The 18204-nt window shown below is 38.6% G+C and overlaps 1 protein-coding gene across 8 annotated transcripts in view; it reads left to right on the top strand.

Annotated features, from left to right (window-relative positions):
• mcf2l2 (MCF.2 cell line derived transforming sequence-like 2) overlaps nucleotides 1-18204 on the top strand; it is a 109593-nt gene that overhangs the window by 11147 nt on the left and 80242 nt on the right. For all 8 annotated transcript variants that reach the window (XM_067388348.1, XM_067388347.1, XM_067388351.1 and 5 more), the window contains exon 2: nucleotides 12666-12749. In XM_067388348.1, the coding sequence (XP_067244449.1) occupies nucleotides 12666-12749 (84 nt within the window). The remainder of the gene's footprint in view (nucleotides 1-12665; nucleotides 12750-18204) is intronic.

Genomic DNA, 18204 nt, shown 5'->3' with positions numbered 1-18204 from the left:
TCATTTAGGAAAAATGACACACACACACACTTTCAACCAATATACTGTTTGCTGCAGAAAGTCTCTTAGGACAGTATGAATTATTAAGATGCAGTAGATACTGAGTATGCACTGCAAGTCATTTTCTTACTATCACTAAGATATTCCACTAAAAATAGAAAAATCCATAAAAAAGATTGAGAAGCAACATTATATTATAAGATATTAGGACTTGTTTTCAGAAAATATATCTTTAGAAAATTGAAAAGTTTATTTCCTTTCTCCATTAGCAAATGTTTTTTTTTCTTTCAGCACAAAAACTCAAACTTTAACTGAAATTTAATCTAGAATTTGATTTTAAGATATGTTAGATTTATGCTTAAAACAAGAACAAACAATTCGATTTTCTGAAATCAAAATGTATCTTATTTTAATATTTTACTAGAAAATAAAATGAATGATGTAATTCCTTAAGATTATATTCAATTAATATTATATTAATTAATATTATTATCATATTTTTATTACTTAGCTATACTTTGTGGACATAATTGCATCCAGACATCTGCTAAATCTAGTAAAAATGCTAAATAAATATGAAAAAATTTGGTGGTTCCTCATTAACAAAGCTGGAGAATCTCACGCAGCCAAAATGACAAATGTCAGTAACAGTGTTCAGCCTTACATTGTTCAAACCAGAGTCGGACACTGATGGAGAGACTCAGGATGAAGTTAAACTTTTATAATGCATCTGGACATTTCTGAACGGTTAGTGGATAAATGTATGTAGTTGCTGTGGAGTTGATTCAACTCAGCGACTAGCATGTGCCGACATGTTAATCTTTTGAGCAAATCCAGCGTTGAATTGACCCTTATTTGTGAAGCAGTCCGGCGTAAAATAACGGCATGGCAACAACACTCTACTACAACAAATTTTTCTCAAATTTTTCATCCCTTTGTTGCATATTCCTGGGGGCGGGGTTTATGTAAATGTTAGGGTTTCGCTGCATTCACACGGGGCGTCAGCGTCAACGCTTGTCGGAGGGCGTGTCTGAAGCTTGTGTTGACGCGACCGTTATAGTGATAACAGCCAATCACATTACTTTCCGGTGTTGGTCAAATGCAATTGGCTAGCAACTGCTCTAGGGTATTTGCATAGGGCGATCTGATTGGATGACGCCCCAGCGTTGGCGCTTGAAAAGTTGAGAAATCTTCAACTTCTGCCGCTTGCAACGCGAGTGAAGCGACGCGACAGAACCCACAATACAGTTCGGCAAGGCATGACGTCACCTATTCAAAGTAAATGAGAAGCGTTAACGCCGGCGCCCCGTGTGAATGCACTGTTAGTGATATCATTAACCCGGGAAGAAGCTCATTGTTGTCCCTACCAGCCATTTGTTGTAGCACTTAAAAAGCGATTTCTGTATTGTAACTTTGTTTATGTTCAAACAGCAACATTACACACTAACTAAAGTTAAAAAAGTGAAATCGTAATCAACCACCCCTTTCAAATTTGCTACAATACATTCTCAGAAAACTGCAAAAATTTGTACCTTTAAAGGTCCCATTTTTCGTGTTTTTTTGAAGCTTTGATTGTGTTTATAGTGTGCAATATAACGTGTGTTCATGTTTCGCATGTAAAAAAACAGTATTTTTCACATAATTTACTTATCTGTATACCGCTGTTTCCACTGTCATAAAAACGGGCTAATGACTTCCTTGTTCTATGAAGTCCCTCCTTCAGAAATACGTAACGAGTTCTGATTGTTCCAGCGGTTCCTGTGTTGTGATTCGACAGCAGCTTAGCGTTCCTTGCCCGGAAAGGTCACGCCTCTTACCATAACGTGTGCTGCACATAGTTTTACATGCGGATTATTGTGGTGTTGTGCCGAATAAACACAAAAGACAATAATTCCCAAGAGACTGAACTCTTTAATCTCCACAAGCAGCGACAGAAAATGTACAACGTTAGCACTCACTCAGAAGAGTACCTCATACGGAAAACAGCCATATACATAAACATAGTCCCCTCTTGTGGCCATTATGTGCACTGCAGTCCAACATTTGCAGTAAGGATACCACAATTATAATTTTCGGGAACCGAGTTAAACATAAATTGTAACCATTGATCTCTAAGTACAGTGTCCCTGGGAAGGCCAAACAAAGGTGATTGGACTGCGGGATGAAAATAACAGCGTTTCGACGACATGGCGACAAACACACTCTACAAACGCAACTCTTGCTCTTCTCCGTGGGATCGCAACAACACCACGCCCCCTTTTTTGTGTATTCCTGTGGGCGGAGGTTAGTCAAAAAACTGTTTTAGTGACGTCATTAAAGAAGGAAGTAGAGGGATGTAGTCCAAACTGGCCGTTCGATGTAGGCGACTTCTGTTAAATAAAATATCTCGCTTGGCATTGAACTTTGAGCTTTAAAATTTTACAGATTTTATTTATACTCTAACAACAACATTACACACTAACTAAAGTTTGAAACATGGGATCATGAAGAACAGGACCTTTAAGGATACAACAGCTTGTCACTAGGACAGTACCCTTAAATGGACATCATTTTCAACCACTAAAATGTGCATATTAGGTGCTTACCTTTTACAGGCAGAGAAGTGACAAGCTGTTGTACCGCCAAAGGTACAATTTTTGCACATTTTTATGACAGAGGTCTATGGTATGCCCTTGTTTAGATCGGTTGGTGAAGTGTGTGTGTGTGTTAGGATGTTGTGTTTTGACAGCTCTGAGGGAGAGACTGTGCTCTCAGGTGGAGGTGTGTGTGTGTAAGTATATCCGCCACAGGAGAAGTGAACTAAAATAGTTCTCTTAATCCAGAGACGGCAACACTTCTGTCCACTTATTCTGATCTGTCCTTGCTTTTCATTGACCTTAACAATTCACACTGCGTACGCAGGAGCTACACAGCTATTCAGAGAGCTGCAGAATGAGCATGAGCGGGGGTATTCTGGGTTTGTGCTGCAGTATGGATAGCTTTTCACGCTATCAGACCATCCCGTCCCACTGCTCGGTATGTGGGCTGCACTCACGGGGAGCGTCCTTTTCCTTGGTCCGCATCTCGGCTGGGGAAATGGAGTCCTACCATCATTTTTTGGGAGTGTGTCTGGAGACCGAATTAGCAACGAGGAGAAGTATGTCTTCCTCATACACCCTCACTTTCCTCTTTCACTGTGGTTTGCTTCTGATGCAACTAAAAAATACTTCAGCATTGGTGCAGAGAAGGGAGATATAAGTTGTTGTACATGTGTAACTGTGTGGTATGTGTGTGTGAAGCAGCAGTGTTAATCATCAGATGCTCTTAAAGAGGATTAAATGGCTGGGTCAGATTGTCAGATTCATTCATCATTGTGGCTAATTTTGTTGTGAAAACAAATGTAGAGCAAGTGTGATATATTTCTTGTTTTTTAATTGTTTTGGCATATTCAGCTTTTTTTTTGAGCACATTAACTTCTTTGAGCTTAAAAGAGGAACTGTAAATGATTAGAATGTCAGAAGTTTTGTCAGACATGAACAAAGTTTAATAACAGAACTAGCAGATTTCAGTTCTGTACTCATACATTTTATTTGCTCTTAACTTTAATTTTTTGAGCAAGTTAATTTATACATTAAACTTAAAACTTTGCCCATGAGGCTATCAGTGTCGACATCTTAAATGATATTTTTAGTAGTGAAAATTTAGCTAGCTATAAATAGCTAATTCAGCAAATGCTAATTGGTAACACAATGCTTTGATAACATTAGCATAGCGGTCTCCCTTTCAAGTGTCATGGCAAAGCATGCTGGGAAATAGAAATCCCAGCCGAGTTTCAGGTCAATTTAAGTTAGTCTAAATTAAAAGAAACTAGTTCATAAAACTCGAAACAATGAAACAATTTAGATTACTTAAAATGTGTCAGTTTCGTGAACTCAAAAGAAATAGAAAGTTCTAAATACTCATAAAAGTTAATTTAACTGAACAAATTTGTTTTATTTGAGTTTGCGCAATACAAAACTATTAATTATTTTTTAGCATTAAGGTTTACAGTGTGTTATATATTCATTTTATGTTCATTTATTTTTATTTTTATAATAGTTTTATGTATAATTGTATTATTAGGACTAATAGAACAAAGTCAAAAATGCACATATATATATATATATATATATATATATATATATATATATATATATACACACACACACAATTTTATTTTTATATTAATTCTATATTAACATGTTATTTATTTATTTAAATTTTTATTATTATTAATAAAGTCTTAGGATGTCTGAAATTTGCTTTCTACTTCAAGAATGTGCTGTATGTAAAAGATAAGTGACATTGTTTGTATCCATATAGATTTTCCCCTTCTGGAAACATTTTTTAGACTAAATCCTATCATGAGTGGTATATGGCACACATATGTGATTAGTTCCTCAAAGACGACCAGACTCCTTGAAGAGCCTCTTTAAAGCATGCCGGCATAATCAAACGCACCTGTCCAGACTGGGTCAGCAGAGATCGCTTTACACAGCCCACATCTAAACATCCTAGTCAATACACATATTTGTGGATGTGGGTTTTTTTGTGGATAGTACTTGTTTTTACAGTTCTGAATTAGGGCAATTGGCTTACTCAGAGCTGTTTTTGTCATTCACTCAAATACAAAATGATTCTGAATACATTCTATTTGCAAAAAATGACTTCAAACACATTCCCACTTTATAATGGCTTGTTTGTTGTATTTGTTTTGCTTTGTGGAATGGAGGTCTTGATTGTTTCAGGTGACAGGGTCAAGGATATTAATAATTTTAAGGGAGATTTTGTTGTTCTGGGCAGATACAGGATGTTGTCTGACATTCTGATTTGTATCCATGTGTGGCGGCTTCCTTTTCCGTGGGGATGTGGATCGAGATTTAGAGACTGTATGATGGAATTCTTTGCAATTTTGGAAAAGGGATCGTACTTGTCACCTCTCTTTCTGAATGTTCACAAACAGCTCACATTATGCATTATGCATTATTTAATCAGATAGATTAAAGTAGCGTGCGTATTTGGCGTGCTGTCCAAGGAGAGTGCTCCGAGCTTGGTATTTTGGCCCAAACCCAGATTACCGCCCCCTGTATTTCTGGTTACGAAAGTAACCAGGCAAGTGTGAGGAGATGGGGTGGTGGAGGGATGCTGAAAACTGTTGAGGAACATAGGTGCAATATATATAAAGGCCTCCACTCATGCTGATTGATTGCTGATTGAAATGGGGCTTAAGGCCCGTTCACACCAAGAACAATAACTATAAAGATAAATATAATGATAACTAATATATATAAGCATCCATAACAGTGCAAGATAACATTCTGTTTATTATAAGTACACACTGCCGTGATGTCGCCTGTTGCTTTAAATGCTCTAGCTAGCTTTTTAAAGCAGGATGGATTGTGATTGGCTGTCAGTGTTTCCTTTGAAAGTGATTCCAATATATCTTTCCTCTGTGCCATTATTGTCATAGTTGTTGTTTGGACTCTGCTATTGTAAATATTGAAGTTTATAAATAAGTGTTTTGGCACACCTGGCTACACCTAGTGGCGCTACGCATTGTACTAAAATCAGGTTTTATTCTGGCATGTTAAATTAGTGTTCGACGGACGCGCCGGCACGTTCACCTGGATTTTTTTAACTTAAAATACTCATACAGATTAGAGTAATAGTATGCCATCATTCAAAACTGTATAGGGTCTACTTTTATTTCTGCACACTCACAATAACAAAAAAAATTTGTGATTTTGAAATATGTCTATAGAAAGCAAAAAGTGAAAACAAATATTCTCTGATTATGTAATCCATATGAAACCAACAAGAAGTAGAGAGGTAATCTTCTCAAACATAGATGTTTATAATGTGTATGAGCACTTCCCAATGAGGAAAGGGCAAGGCATAATACAGGCGTGAAAATCTCACTGTAATTTAATGTAAATCGCTCTGAATTAAAATGTAAAAATGGATTAAAATATTCCTTTGTTGAAACGTTCTGATATTGTTTCATTAAAGTTCATAATTATTCTATTATGTTTACTTTAACAGTTGCATGAAATACCCACTGTGGTTCGGGATTTATTTTCATGAATAATAATAATAAAAAAGTTTCAGAAACATCCCCCCACTGCTTTTTCACAAATCGCACCCTGATTATAATTATCGTCCTCCGTTTGAACGGGCCTTTATCCGAGCTGTATTGCTTTCTAATAGACGCCTACAGTAATGTGAGTTATGTGTGTGTGGGTTGATGTGTGAGTGTTGGGACTTCTTCCCCTAGTGATTTCTTTAGGGGAAATATGATAGATTGTGGGTCTTGCTTGCTATTAAATATAGAGATCACATTTGTTTGATAAAGCTTTACTGCAACCACTGACCTTCTTGTCAAATATTATTAAGCTCACAGGGCATTGGTTTTATGATTATTTTATTTTGGTGCCTCAGATTCAATCGTTCAGCCTTGTCTTGAAGTTTATTGTCATACAGCAGCACTAATTTATAGAGATCAGAAGGAAGCTGAGAGGGACAATGGACTGGATGTCCTGTGGACGTCCCTTAAATGTCTGAAATGGGATTCAGACAGGCTGTGAAGTGAAGCTATTGTGTTGATTCTGTCATAGTTACTCAATGTGTCATGGAAAACATGTACAACGAAACCTAGTAGAAATTTCTCATAGTGTGCACTATAGATGCTGATGTTCAGAGCCATTCTGAGACCCCCTACAGCCCGTGATCAAGTTCCAAACTGGATTTGTTTACATGATATATGCAGCATTGGCCGCAGTTTGACTGCAACCCTTGATGCATTGACCCCAAGTAAAACCATGAATATGTTACTGAAAGAGGAAGGCGATGAGACCTATGAGAGCTGATTTGTGGTTTCTCTTCTAGCAGCTGAAGATTGGTGTCATTACAGTTTGTCTTCGGTCAACACATAAGGGAGTTTCTATACTGATGGCCCTGGAGCAAGAGATATTAATGTTGTTGTGTGGTTTTCTGAATAGTGAACAGATCAAACAATGAGCATCATGTCATTTACCAACAGTCAGGTCTTGTTGGCTGTCTGGCTTTTTTCCTCTCACCTGTCTTATCCCTTATGTACAGCCTTTTGGATACAAATGGAAAGCTTTTTTTTAGATCTCCAACCTCTGGCTCCTTCAGTCCTCTTTTGCCCCTCAGCTAATTTTGGACACAGTGTTCTCCACTGCATGAACTCCTCATTGCATGTGAATGCAATCACTGTTGAATTAAGTGTGTGAGTTAGTGTGTTTAGCAATTGCTAATCGTAAGTGAGTTTAACATATTGGTTCTGACATCCTGACCCAGGGGTGATGCTGGGACAGAAGCAAGCATTGTCTGCTGTGAACAGCACAGGTGATTGACACTTGATCATCTGACTGTTGAACTCCTGCTGATGGGCTGAGTGATTAACGTGCTCTGTAATTACCCTGCCAGATTGGATGAAGTATTATTCCTCATCCCTTGGTAACTAAATACTCTTAAAAGGTGGCCCAATGCAAACAGACATGAACAATTAACATAATACTGTTGAAGACTTTATGTAAATTTGGGTGTGTCCTGCTCTTTGGGTGTGTCCTGCTGCTCTTTGGTTCTCCATTGAACACTGCTGTTTTGTAAACTGGTGCACAATGGGAAGGAAAGGCGCAGAAAGGCCATACAATGCCTGAGCCGAAAACACTAATGTTTGGGGAAATGCTTCTTCTAGGTACATAAACATAGTTGTTCTCTCAGGCTGTTCATGTTCAGTCCAGCTGGTCTCCTAATCATGTGACTTTTTTAAAGATTTGCTGCATGGAATACATCTTATTCGAAACTTCCCTTTCATCTGTATAACCCCCCCAACCCCCCCCCCCCCCCAACCAGATGCTCGCTGGAGAAATTTTGCTAGAAGTTGGTACAATTCTCTCAGTTCTCCATGGATAAATCTCTTTTAAGACTGAGAGAGTCATGTGGCTGGAAAAAGTGAGTGGAGACATAAAGAGTTTTCCCACAAATATCATGCTCTCTCCACTGTTTAGGCAACATGACTAAGGAGATGTAACAGATGGCGGGAATCTTTGGATGAAGTGTTTTAGAACTGGATCTGAGATCCAATGCCAATTCAAATCACAATGATCAAACAAACTAAAGCAGTCCTAAGTAAGAGGCTCATTTCCCTTTGATTTGTTGATGTCCTGAGTAAAGCTTGTCTAAACCAAGGCCAGTGTATTTAAAGCCCCTCACATCATGTTCACTGTCCTTGTTATTGTGATCAATACTATACTATTCTGAATCTGCTTTATGAAATGTAATCTTATTCGGTCAAGCTTAGCTAACTCATCCTCCATCCTTGCAATCATATTAAAACTTCTCTTTGAGAACTCACTAGTTCGTAAAACTTTTCCTTATGCTCCCAAATTTGAATGATGCAGCTCTACAAAACTTTCCGAAATGTGCCAATCCACCAAAACAGCTGTTTTGAAACTGTTCAGTGCTTTTTTTTTTTTTTTTTTTTTTTTGTCAGACAGTTATCTTTTATTTGTGAAGTGTGGAAGACTCTCATCTTCCATTGGTTGGCAAACAGATGGCCCCACCCCAAAACTCAGACCATTGGCTGAGTCAGTGTTGCTGTTGTCTGGCTAGTCAGGATGTTCAAACAAACAGAACAATGTTTTGATAGTGACACTATTTAGGGGAGTCAATCTGGAACAGAAGAAATTATTTTAACATCTAAAATCTTCCCTTTAAATGAAGATGAGTATTTGGTCTGCGGGTTTGTTTTTCACAGTGCAACCCTGCTTCCCAGACTTGTGTGGGTCAGAGTGGGATTTTGTGGTCTGTTTTGACAATTAGCCAGTTCCACTGAACACAGAGGGCAGTGGACCATGAGTCTGCTTGAAATGTGTGTGTGTTTGTTTGCACAAGCTTAAGCCTGCAACTAACAGCAGTTTTTTGTGCCCTGTGGGGTTTAATCTCTTGGCATGTTGACCATCATCTGCCCTGCTACAGAAAACCTGCTTCTGTTGCTCATAATGAGTTTAATGCTACTATATGCTGCTAAAAAAATGATGTTGAAATTCTGTTAGATCAGGAGTATTTGTTCTTTTTAAGGCTATTGATTTTTTACCCTTTTCCAATATTTTCAAAATATTCTTTAATTGATAAAAATCCCCAAGGTAAAAAGATAATCATTTGCATTTCATCTGATATAACTGGAGTACAAGGTTATGAGATGTATTATGTGAATGCTTGGCTAAAGAGATATGTCTTTAATTTAGATTTAAACTGGGAGAGTGTGTCTGAGCCCCGGACATTATCAGGAGGGCTATTCCAGAGTTTAGGTGCCAAATGTTAAAACGCTCTCCCTCCTTTAGTGGACTTAGATATCCTAAGTACCACCAAAAGTCCAGAGTTTTGTAACCTTAAAGATTGTGATGGATTGTAGGGCGATAGAAGATCAGTTAAATACACAGGAGCAGAACCATTTAGGGCCTTATAGGGTAGTAGCAATACTTTGTAATCGATACAGAACTTAATAGGTAACCAGTGTAGAGATGAAAAAATTGGTGTTATTGGATAATATTTTCTTGACCTGGTAAGAACTCTAGCAGCTGCATTTTGGATCAACTGTATCTTTTTTGTTAAGAATTCAGGACAACCATCTTGTAATGCATTACAGGAATCCATGAATGCATGAACTAGCTTTTCTGCATCAGATAACATGTTCCTGTTACAACCACCGGATCCCACACTACACTTCCCAGCATTCCCTCTGCCCTGCACCTGCACCTGCACGTCATCACCATCACACGCACCTGAAGACCATCATCATCATTAAAACTCATTTGGACTTGTATTTAACCACTCACCTTTCCCACATGTCTTTGTCGGTGATCATATGTTAGTGTGTGTGTATCTCCTGTGTTCCTGTTTGCTGCTTTGGATTATCTAGTAAAGTTTGACTTTTGATCTTATACTCCTCGCCGTGCGTGTTCCTACACCACTAGACTGTAACAGAATCACCGACCACCCTAAATGGATGAATGGACCAAATTCATCACATTGGCTCAGGAGACCCATGATGTTTTTGTTTATTCTTCATGTTTTTCCTTTTTGCTGTCAGCAGCCAGCTGGAGGATGAGGAATTGAGGAAGTTGAACCGGATCGGGGCGAGCTACAATGGACCTTGTGAGCTTCCTGATACCACCGGCTTGAACTGGAGGGAGGCCTATCTGAAATGCGTGGAGTTCAAGCGGCCCCGATCCGGAACCCCTCCGTACCCAGTTCCCAACCAGAGACCCACCGCCGATGGAAACGACGACCCCGCCGTGATGTCAGAGCCCGCGCCAGGAGGAGCGACTGAACCTGACATCACCCCGGAGCCTGAGGTATTTCCAACTGAGGAGAAGTTCGAGTTGGGGGTCCCTTTCAGCGGTGAGGGAGTAGGTGTCAAGGACGTCGAGCTGGAGAGAGTGAGTCCACCAACAACAATACTGCTTCTCAGCTGTTTGAAAGCTCTCTATTGGACTTATCAATTCCCACCAGCCTCTCTCTGCCACATCCTCTACTGGAATGTTCTACAGAATATCCATCTCTGCCTTCTTCCCTGACCCCAACCAAGTCTGCTGTTCTGCCCGAGCTGTCACCCATCAGTCCCGCTACACCACCATCACCTCCTCTCAGTGACGTGGTTAGATCGCGGGACCACTGTGAGCCATCTCCTCCAGGGCGTGAGGATCCCGTGGCTCCGCCTTCAACATCTGTTCCCGTCTCTCCTCCTCAGCCCGTTGACCTGACTCCTTCACCTAAGCTCCTCCCTCCCTCGTCATCTGCTGGGACCTTCATGCCATCGGCTTCGCGGAGCTGCCTCGGATCGTCGACTTCTCCTGGGTCAGACGTCACATCGCTTACGCAACGGACTTCCAGGCCGTCCGTTGCTCTCTGGCCCTCCACCCCTACTGCTCCAGCTAGCTCCGCCCTCCCTCAGGCTAGAAAATTACTGGTCATCCAATATTTTATATCTTTAACACATTCTGTCAACTTGGATAATTGAGAGATTTCATCTAGCTGTGTGTATCATCGGCATAACAATGGAAACTAATTCCATGTTTTCTAATAATATTAAACCGCAAAAAAAAAAAGGCTATATAGTACTAAAATCTTGGTGCTTCAGTGATTCTTCAGTGGTTCTTTAGGATGACTGGGGTGCTATATAGCACTGCTACTGCATACAAGACCTGTTAAGCCCCTGTATGTTTTTCAGTGGTTCTTCAGTGGTTCTTTGGGGTGGTTAAGGTGTTATACAGCACCACTGCCATACAAAGAACCTGTTAAGCCCCTTTAAAGGTTCTTTACGAGGCAAAGAACCACTGTTGGTGCTGTTTAGCACCATTTTTGTTGAAGAAATAAAATGTGATATGGCACCTCTAATGGGTTCTACATAGCACCATTTGATAAAGATATGATGGTACATAGCACCAAAATTGGTTCCCCTATGATTACGAGCCAAGAATCACTTTTAGTGCTATATAGCACCCTTTTTTTTTTTTTTTTTTGAGTGTACCATGGGGCTGCATGTATATTGAAAATAGCAGAGGGCCTAACACAGACCCTTGCGGCACTCCATAATTTACTGACATTAACTTGGATGATGCCCCCTTAATAAACAAAATGGTAACGGTTTGATCTAAATCACCTTAATGCCTGTCACTGATCATTGAACAAAAATCAAGAAAATCTCTTGTACACTCTAATGCATTATAAACCTTTTGCATTATGAATGTGTACTTTTTTTGTTGCATTTGTGCAAAAAAAGTTTCATTGTTTGTTTTTTCTGTCATGGGAGTGGTCCTGTATGATCCGGTCACTGTGACTTTCCACTGGGGAAGTCTTTGGCTTCGTATTGTAATTCATGAACATGTCAATGGTTGCGACTCCACAGCCAGCTGATAACATCTGGTTTTCACATGCTCCTTGACGCACATTGTTCTTCCTGTAGAACACACTCCAGAAGGATGTGTGAGGACCTAAAAAAACACTTAAACATGTTCATTTCTGTCAGCTAAGGTTGTTCTGCGGTTTACAGCACTCTGCCTGTCAAACATTTTGACTACTGGTTTCAGGATATTAACTTCAATTAAGTGGCTCAAGACTTCCTAAAATCACCGCATCTCGAATACATCCCAACATTTCAGTAGTCACTCATTGTTTGTAGCCTACAGCAAGTTTCCTCACAAGACTTAACAGGGTCTGATAAAGAGAAGTCAATGTTAATGCAGTCTTTTGTGTACATGTACAGAGGAGCTTTTGTTCGTCTACAGACTTCATTGGGATTTAGGGTGACCCTCAGCAGATCAGTAGAGAATAGTAGCGCTCGAGTGCTCTTTTGTAAAGCCAAAGGCATAAAAGAATGGCTTGTTTGAAGGAGCGCTTCCCTGATGAACGGATACAAACCAGAGGCTGTGTTGATGTCTAAAGGTCGTCTCTAAGGAAGCAGCTGTACAGGGGAAACTCCTTCCCAAGCAGACGCTCACTCTGAAGGGTCGAGCTACTGATGCACTCTGTGACACTGTATCTTACGGTTATCCTGAATATGATTTTTGCAGAATTGCTGTGATTTTAATGCCCCTGTACTTTCTTCTCTTTCCTCACAGATGAGATTATGCAGCAGGAGATCAGGCCATTACTGGCTGTCGACATAATTGAACAACTTCACAGGCAATTTGCTCTTCTTTCAGGTGAGATATGAATATCTATTTGCTAGGTTGGAATACAAAGGCTTTTTTCTTTTCTTTTTCAAAAGCAATGCACTTCCCTGCTCACTAGCCATTGGTGATGTTTTGAACTTTGACCCTTTCTCAAACGTGGGTCAGGTTTCTGTGGTGGCGGTTAATTGATGCAAATGCTCACAAAACACATCATGTCAGTACTGTTGTACAATTCCCAGCCCTCCATTTCCTCAGATTCTCATTAACGCTTAAAACCAGAGAAAACAGACTTCTGCAGTCTCATTTTCCCATGATGCATATTATAAAATGATGAACAGAGAAATATCCAAGGGCTTATTGGTGATAGTGCATGAATTGAGAAAATTTACCATAAATATCAGTTGCTGGTCATGATTTTTTTCCTTCAATGTCAAACGGCAGAGGTCATTGTTTCACTCAACATGAAACCATTTCAATAACTGAGTGAAATAAAAATCTATCACAAAAACATGATTTTTTAATACCAATACCATGCGCAATTTATCGATTCCATATTGATTATCTGCTGATATTTTTCAATTGATCGGTATTGGTCGATATTGGATATTTAAAGCTACAATATGTAGATTTTTGCCACAAGAGGTCACCTATTCAAAACAAAGATGCAGCTTGAAGCAGAGTTGTTGTCTCGGGAGATGTTGTCTTCACCTCACAGCCGGTGGAAAAAAATCGGGCAGAGCAAGGCCGCTGGAGTATTTGTAAATGAGAGATGAATTAATAAATGCTGGGTGGCTTGTGTTGAAAAATGGCATGCAATTAATTTTAAAACGTACTGTATGATGGAGGAAATGCTGTACTACTCAACTACGCTGTACTACTTTCTAATAATATTACACTCTAAAAAAAATTGTGCTATATAGTACTAAAAATGGTTCTTTGGCTCGTAATCATAGGGGAACCACTTTAAGTGCTGTATAAATCTTGTTGCTGACAAGCTACGCAATGTCGCGTTCATTATCGAAGGCGATTAATCTGCGATAATGAACGTGATATTGCGTAGCTTGTCAGTGATCTACGGTTCTGTGTATTAAATGCTGCTCCATTTGAAAGCAGTTGATGCCGATTTAGCGGTAATCAGGGAACCGGCATTACTGACGAAATGCGCGTGACAATCGCATGCGATATATCGCCCAGCCCTAACTGAAGTGCTATATAGCACCGCTACTGGATATAGAACCTGTTAAGCCCCTGTATGTTTTGAACTTGACAAAATAGTGTTTTTCTCTGAACCATTGGTAAAAGCATGGTAATCAAGAAAACTAAATTTAAACAATAAGACTAAACGTGTTGAGCTATATAACAGTAATTCATTTTTTCTCTATAAATGTAACCAAACAGTTGTTCCCTTGTGTAATAAAACATGTAATATATTAAAGCGTCTTTGGTGTTTCCATGGTTTCTACAAAATATATCCGCAAAATAAATATGACGCAATTGACCAGCGACTCCCGGACACGTCCCGTATCCTTGGTTAAAATCGCGATTTTTCTCGCGACTTACAAATAGTCTGAAACATTTGGGATATTGTAAGTACTCAACTGAACAAAATATATAACATTGGCCTAGTGATTTTTGGATATTTTACTGCAAAAATATTACATATTGTGCCTTTTAATTGTGCATGCTTATTTCCATTATTTTTAAAATTAGATTTATCTTTGCTGTTAACTAATGTTCAAATAACATTGATCTTTAAAAGCTTTTTAGATAAGTTAATGGCAAAGTCACAGTAAATATAATCTAGCAAATTTCAAAATTAATATCCATTCTACACATTGTACAATTATGATGCCTAAATAAAAAAATGAAACACTAAAAGTTAAATTAATCAGGTATTAATTTAACTTTTAGTGTTTCATTTTTTTATTTATCCTTAGATGGATATTTGTTTGCTTAAAAATAATAATAAAAATATACTTGAGATTTGAAATGTTAATTTCTGCCGGTGAGGTTGTTATTTTTTTTAATACATTTTTATTTACGCTAATTTACACAAAATAGTTTAGCATTTTAATATTTGCCATTTATTGGATATCAGGCATAACCTGAAAATAACAACCTATCTGTATCAGCTAAAATTTTTAATATTGCTGCATCCCTATAATAAATTATAATACTATAATCATTATATGTAAAGGTGTTTAAATGACAAAATACACTTATGTATTTGAGAATCTGAATATCAGATATTTCATGATATTGTTTGCAAGTTTGTGAATATATTGAATAAAAAGGATAAATGAGAGAAAACTGATACATCAGTCATACAGCACCACTGTGGCAAGCTTGGCGTGTTTACCAGCTAATGCCTTTAACCACTAGGCTACGCCACCATCCTGCTTAAACAATTAGGCAACTGCCAGAGATATCAACAGCTGGTGACAGCTGCTTGCAACACATATAGAATGTATTTGACTCTACTTTTAATTCATTTTAAACAGCCTTGGTTGTGAAGCTGCCGGGTGGTACTGAGGAATAATTAACTATGCAAAATGATTAATATTAACTAATAAAACAGCAGTGTTTACCACTTTCAGCACATGCAGAGCTCTCTCAAAACAGGGTGGAAAAACTTACACGCTGAACTGATGTAAGTGGGAGGGACATCGTAACTACAGACTCGCTGCTCCTTGGAGAGCTTTTTCATTCCTTCCCACCCCAGTCAGATCTCCTGAGGCCTGGCCTGCCTCCCTGTCTCCTCATCTGCCAATAAGCCTGCACCAGCCATCAAAACTGCACCGGTTACGTAATGTTACGGTTAAAAACAATCCCAGCATACTTTGTGCAATCTATTTAGCTGACTCCTCTTGTCCTGAGTGCTGCTTTCCACTGAAAAGCGTGTTGTTGTCCATTAGGCCTCTGTGAATCACAGGGGATGATCAGAAATTTAATAGAATAGACTTCAAATGTGTCTCATTCACTAGTAGTCCGAATTGAAGCATGAAACAAGAGCCTGTCTGTGCAAGTGAGACAAAGCCGGAAAGACACACAGAAATGTATACAGTATATACATACAGATGATCCAAAACATTATGACCAACTACCTAATATGCTGTCGGTCCTCCTTGTGCTGCCAAAAACAGCGCAAACCTACCGAGGCATAGACTCTACGAGACCCCTGAAGGTGTGCTGTTGGATCTGACGCCAAGATGTTAGCAGCACATCCAAAAAGTCCTGTAGGTGGAGCCGCCGTGTCTCGAACTTGTCCAGCACATTCCACAGATGCTCAATTGGACTGAGATCTGGGGAATATGGAGGCCAGGTCAACACCTTGAACATTTCATCATGTTCCTCAAACTATTCCTCAGCTATGTGTGCAGTGTGGCAGGGCACATTATACTGCTGAAAGAGGCCACTTCCAACAGGGAACTACACTGTTATGAAGGGGTGTAACTGGTCTGCAACAATGTTTAGGTGGGTGGCACGTGTCAAATGTACGTCCACATGAATTCCCAGTTGAACCTTGCCCAGATCATCACACTCCCTCCACCGGCTTGCCGTCTCCCAACAGTGCATCCTAATACCATCACTTTCCCAAGTAAACAGCACACACATACACGGCGTGGTTTAAAAGAAAACAGGACGCATCGGACCAGGTGACCTTCTTCCACTGCTCCAAGGTCCAGTTCAGACGTTTACATGCCTATTTCGATGGTGGACCAGGTCATCAGAGCCATAAATATTAGAGTGCGATGCACTGTGTTGTGACACATTCCTCCCATTACCATCAATTTTGTGTGACTTGGTTACAGTAGACCTTGCCTTCATTGACTTGTGCATCGGTGACCCCTTTGATATATATCGAATATATACACTACCGTTCAAAAGTTTGGGGTCAGTAAGATTTTTTTTTAATGTTTTAAAAGAAGTATCTTCTGCTCACCAAGCCTGCATTTATTTGATTACAAATACAAACTAAAACAGTAATATTGTGAAATATTATTCCAATTTAAAACAGCTGTTTTCTGTCAATTTACAGTAAACTGTAATTTATTCCTGTGATCAAAGCTGAATTTTCAGCATTATTACTTCAGTGTTCAGTCTTATTTCCACACAGTTGAACTGAAGTTAATTGTACTGATGAATAAAATTCATCCTAACTGAATGAGATCACACCAGTTTCAATTTATTTCATGTAGCCACCCATAGCCTAATCACAAGGTCTACATTTCAGCATAATGGTAACCTCATAAAAATCGACATAACATAAACTCTTTTAAATGTCAAATATAACTGAACATCAAACTTTAAAAGGTATTTCCCTTTCCTAAAAAAACACATTAAACAGCAGTTATTTCAACATTTACTGTCCCGATCTATCCCTACGCAAAGCATGCTGGGAACTAGAAATCCACTGCCCAATTTCAATCAATGCAACATAAATGATTTGTGTAGTCCTAACACAAATGGTTTAGGTTAACCTAACTTTTTGCAAATTTAATTTCATTTAACATAGTACAATTGGGTGCAAATGCCAATTAAGTAAAAAACTAAAGATTTGTGTTGGTTCAGCTTATTTTATTTAAATAAACTGAGCAAGCAGCTAGAGTAATTTTTTGAGTGCATTAAACCACAAACTACATCAAGGTACACTGTAAAAAATGGCCGTGATTTTAACAGTAAAAAACTGTCAATTGATTTACAGAAAGTTTCAGTACCATTTACGGTGAATAACTGTAATAGATCTAACGGTACATTTAATGTAATTTTACGGTAAAATACCGTTAAATTCACAGTTTTGGGAAGAGAAAAATAACAATTCATTGTAAAATTTACAGTGAAAAAACGTAAATTGACATTCCCACAATTCTCTGCGTGACACTTCACATTTGATATATTTTCGTTGAAATAACTGTTTCTTTTTAGTTTTTCTCATTTTTTTTCTAATCAGTTATGTACATTAGGGTTTTATGTTACATTTAATGTTGTTAAATTAATGTTTATTGCATTTTTAAAATTTCATGCATGTTACCATGATGGTGTTTAGTGTGTGTGTGTGTAAATGACACTGTGTGCACCTTCTATATGTTAGTGTTGTCCTCCTCAGCTTGTGGAAAAGCTGCTTGTGATGAACTTTGATTCATCATGTGACTCTCATCGTGTTTGGTGACTGTCAGTGTATTATAAAGATACAAAACAGATATTAGTACTTCATTAGGTTGGTAAATTAACATTATATCAGTTAATGAAATACGTTATTTTACTGTAAATTTAACAGATTTTTTTTTAACGTTGCTACTGTATTTTTTACGGTAAAGTTCTGGCAACCACAGCTGCCGGTTTTTTACCATAAATTTTACTGGGATTTTTTTTTAGTGTAAGATGGGGGCTGTGGCAGATGTGGGCCGGAGTATGTGTGTGGTTTGTAAATATAAATGTAAAAGGAACATGCACTACTTTTAACACATCACCTATACATCACCCG

The sequence above is a fragment of the Chanodichthys erythropterus genome, chromosome 6, assembly GCF_024489055.1.
Source record: "Chanodichthys erythropterus isolate Z2021 chromosome 6, ASM2448905v1, whole genome shotgun sequence".
NCBI lineage: Eukaryota > Metazoa > Chordata > Actinopteri > Cypriniformes > Xenocyprididae > Chanodichthys > Chanodichthys erythropterus.
This window is presented reverse-complemented; position numbering and strand designations above follow the sequence as displayed.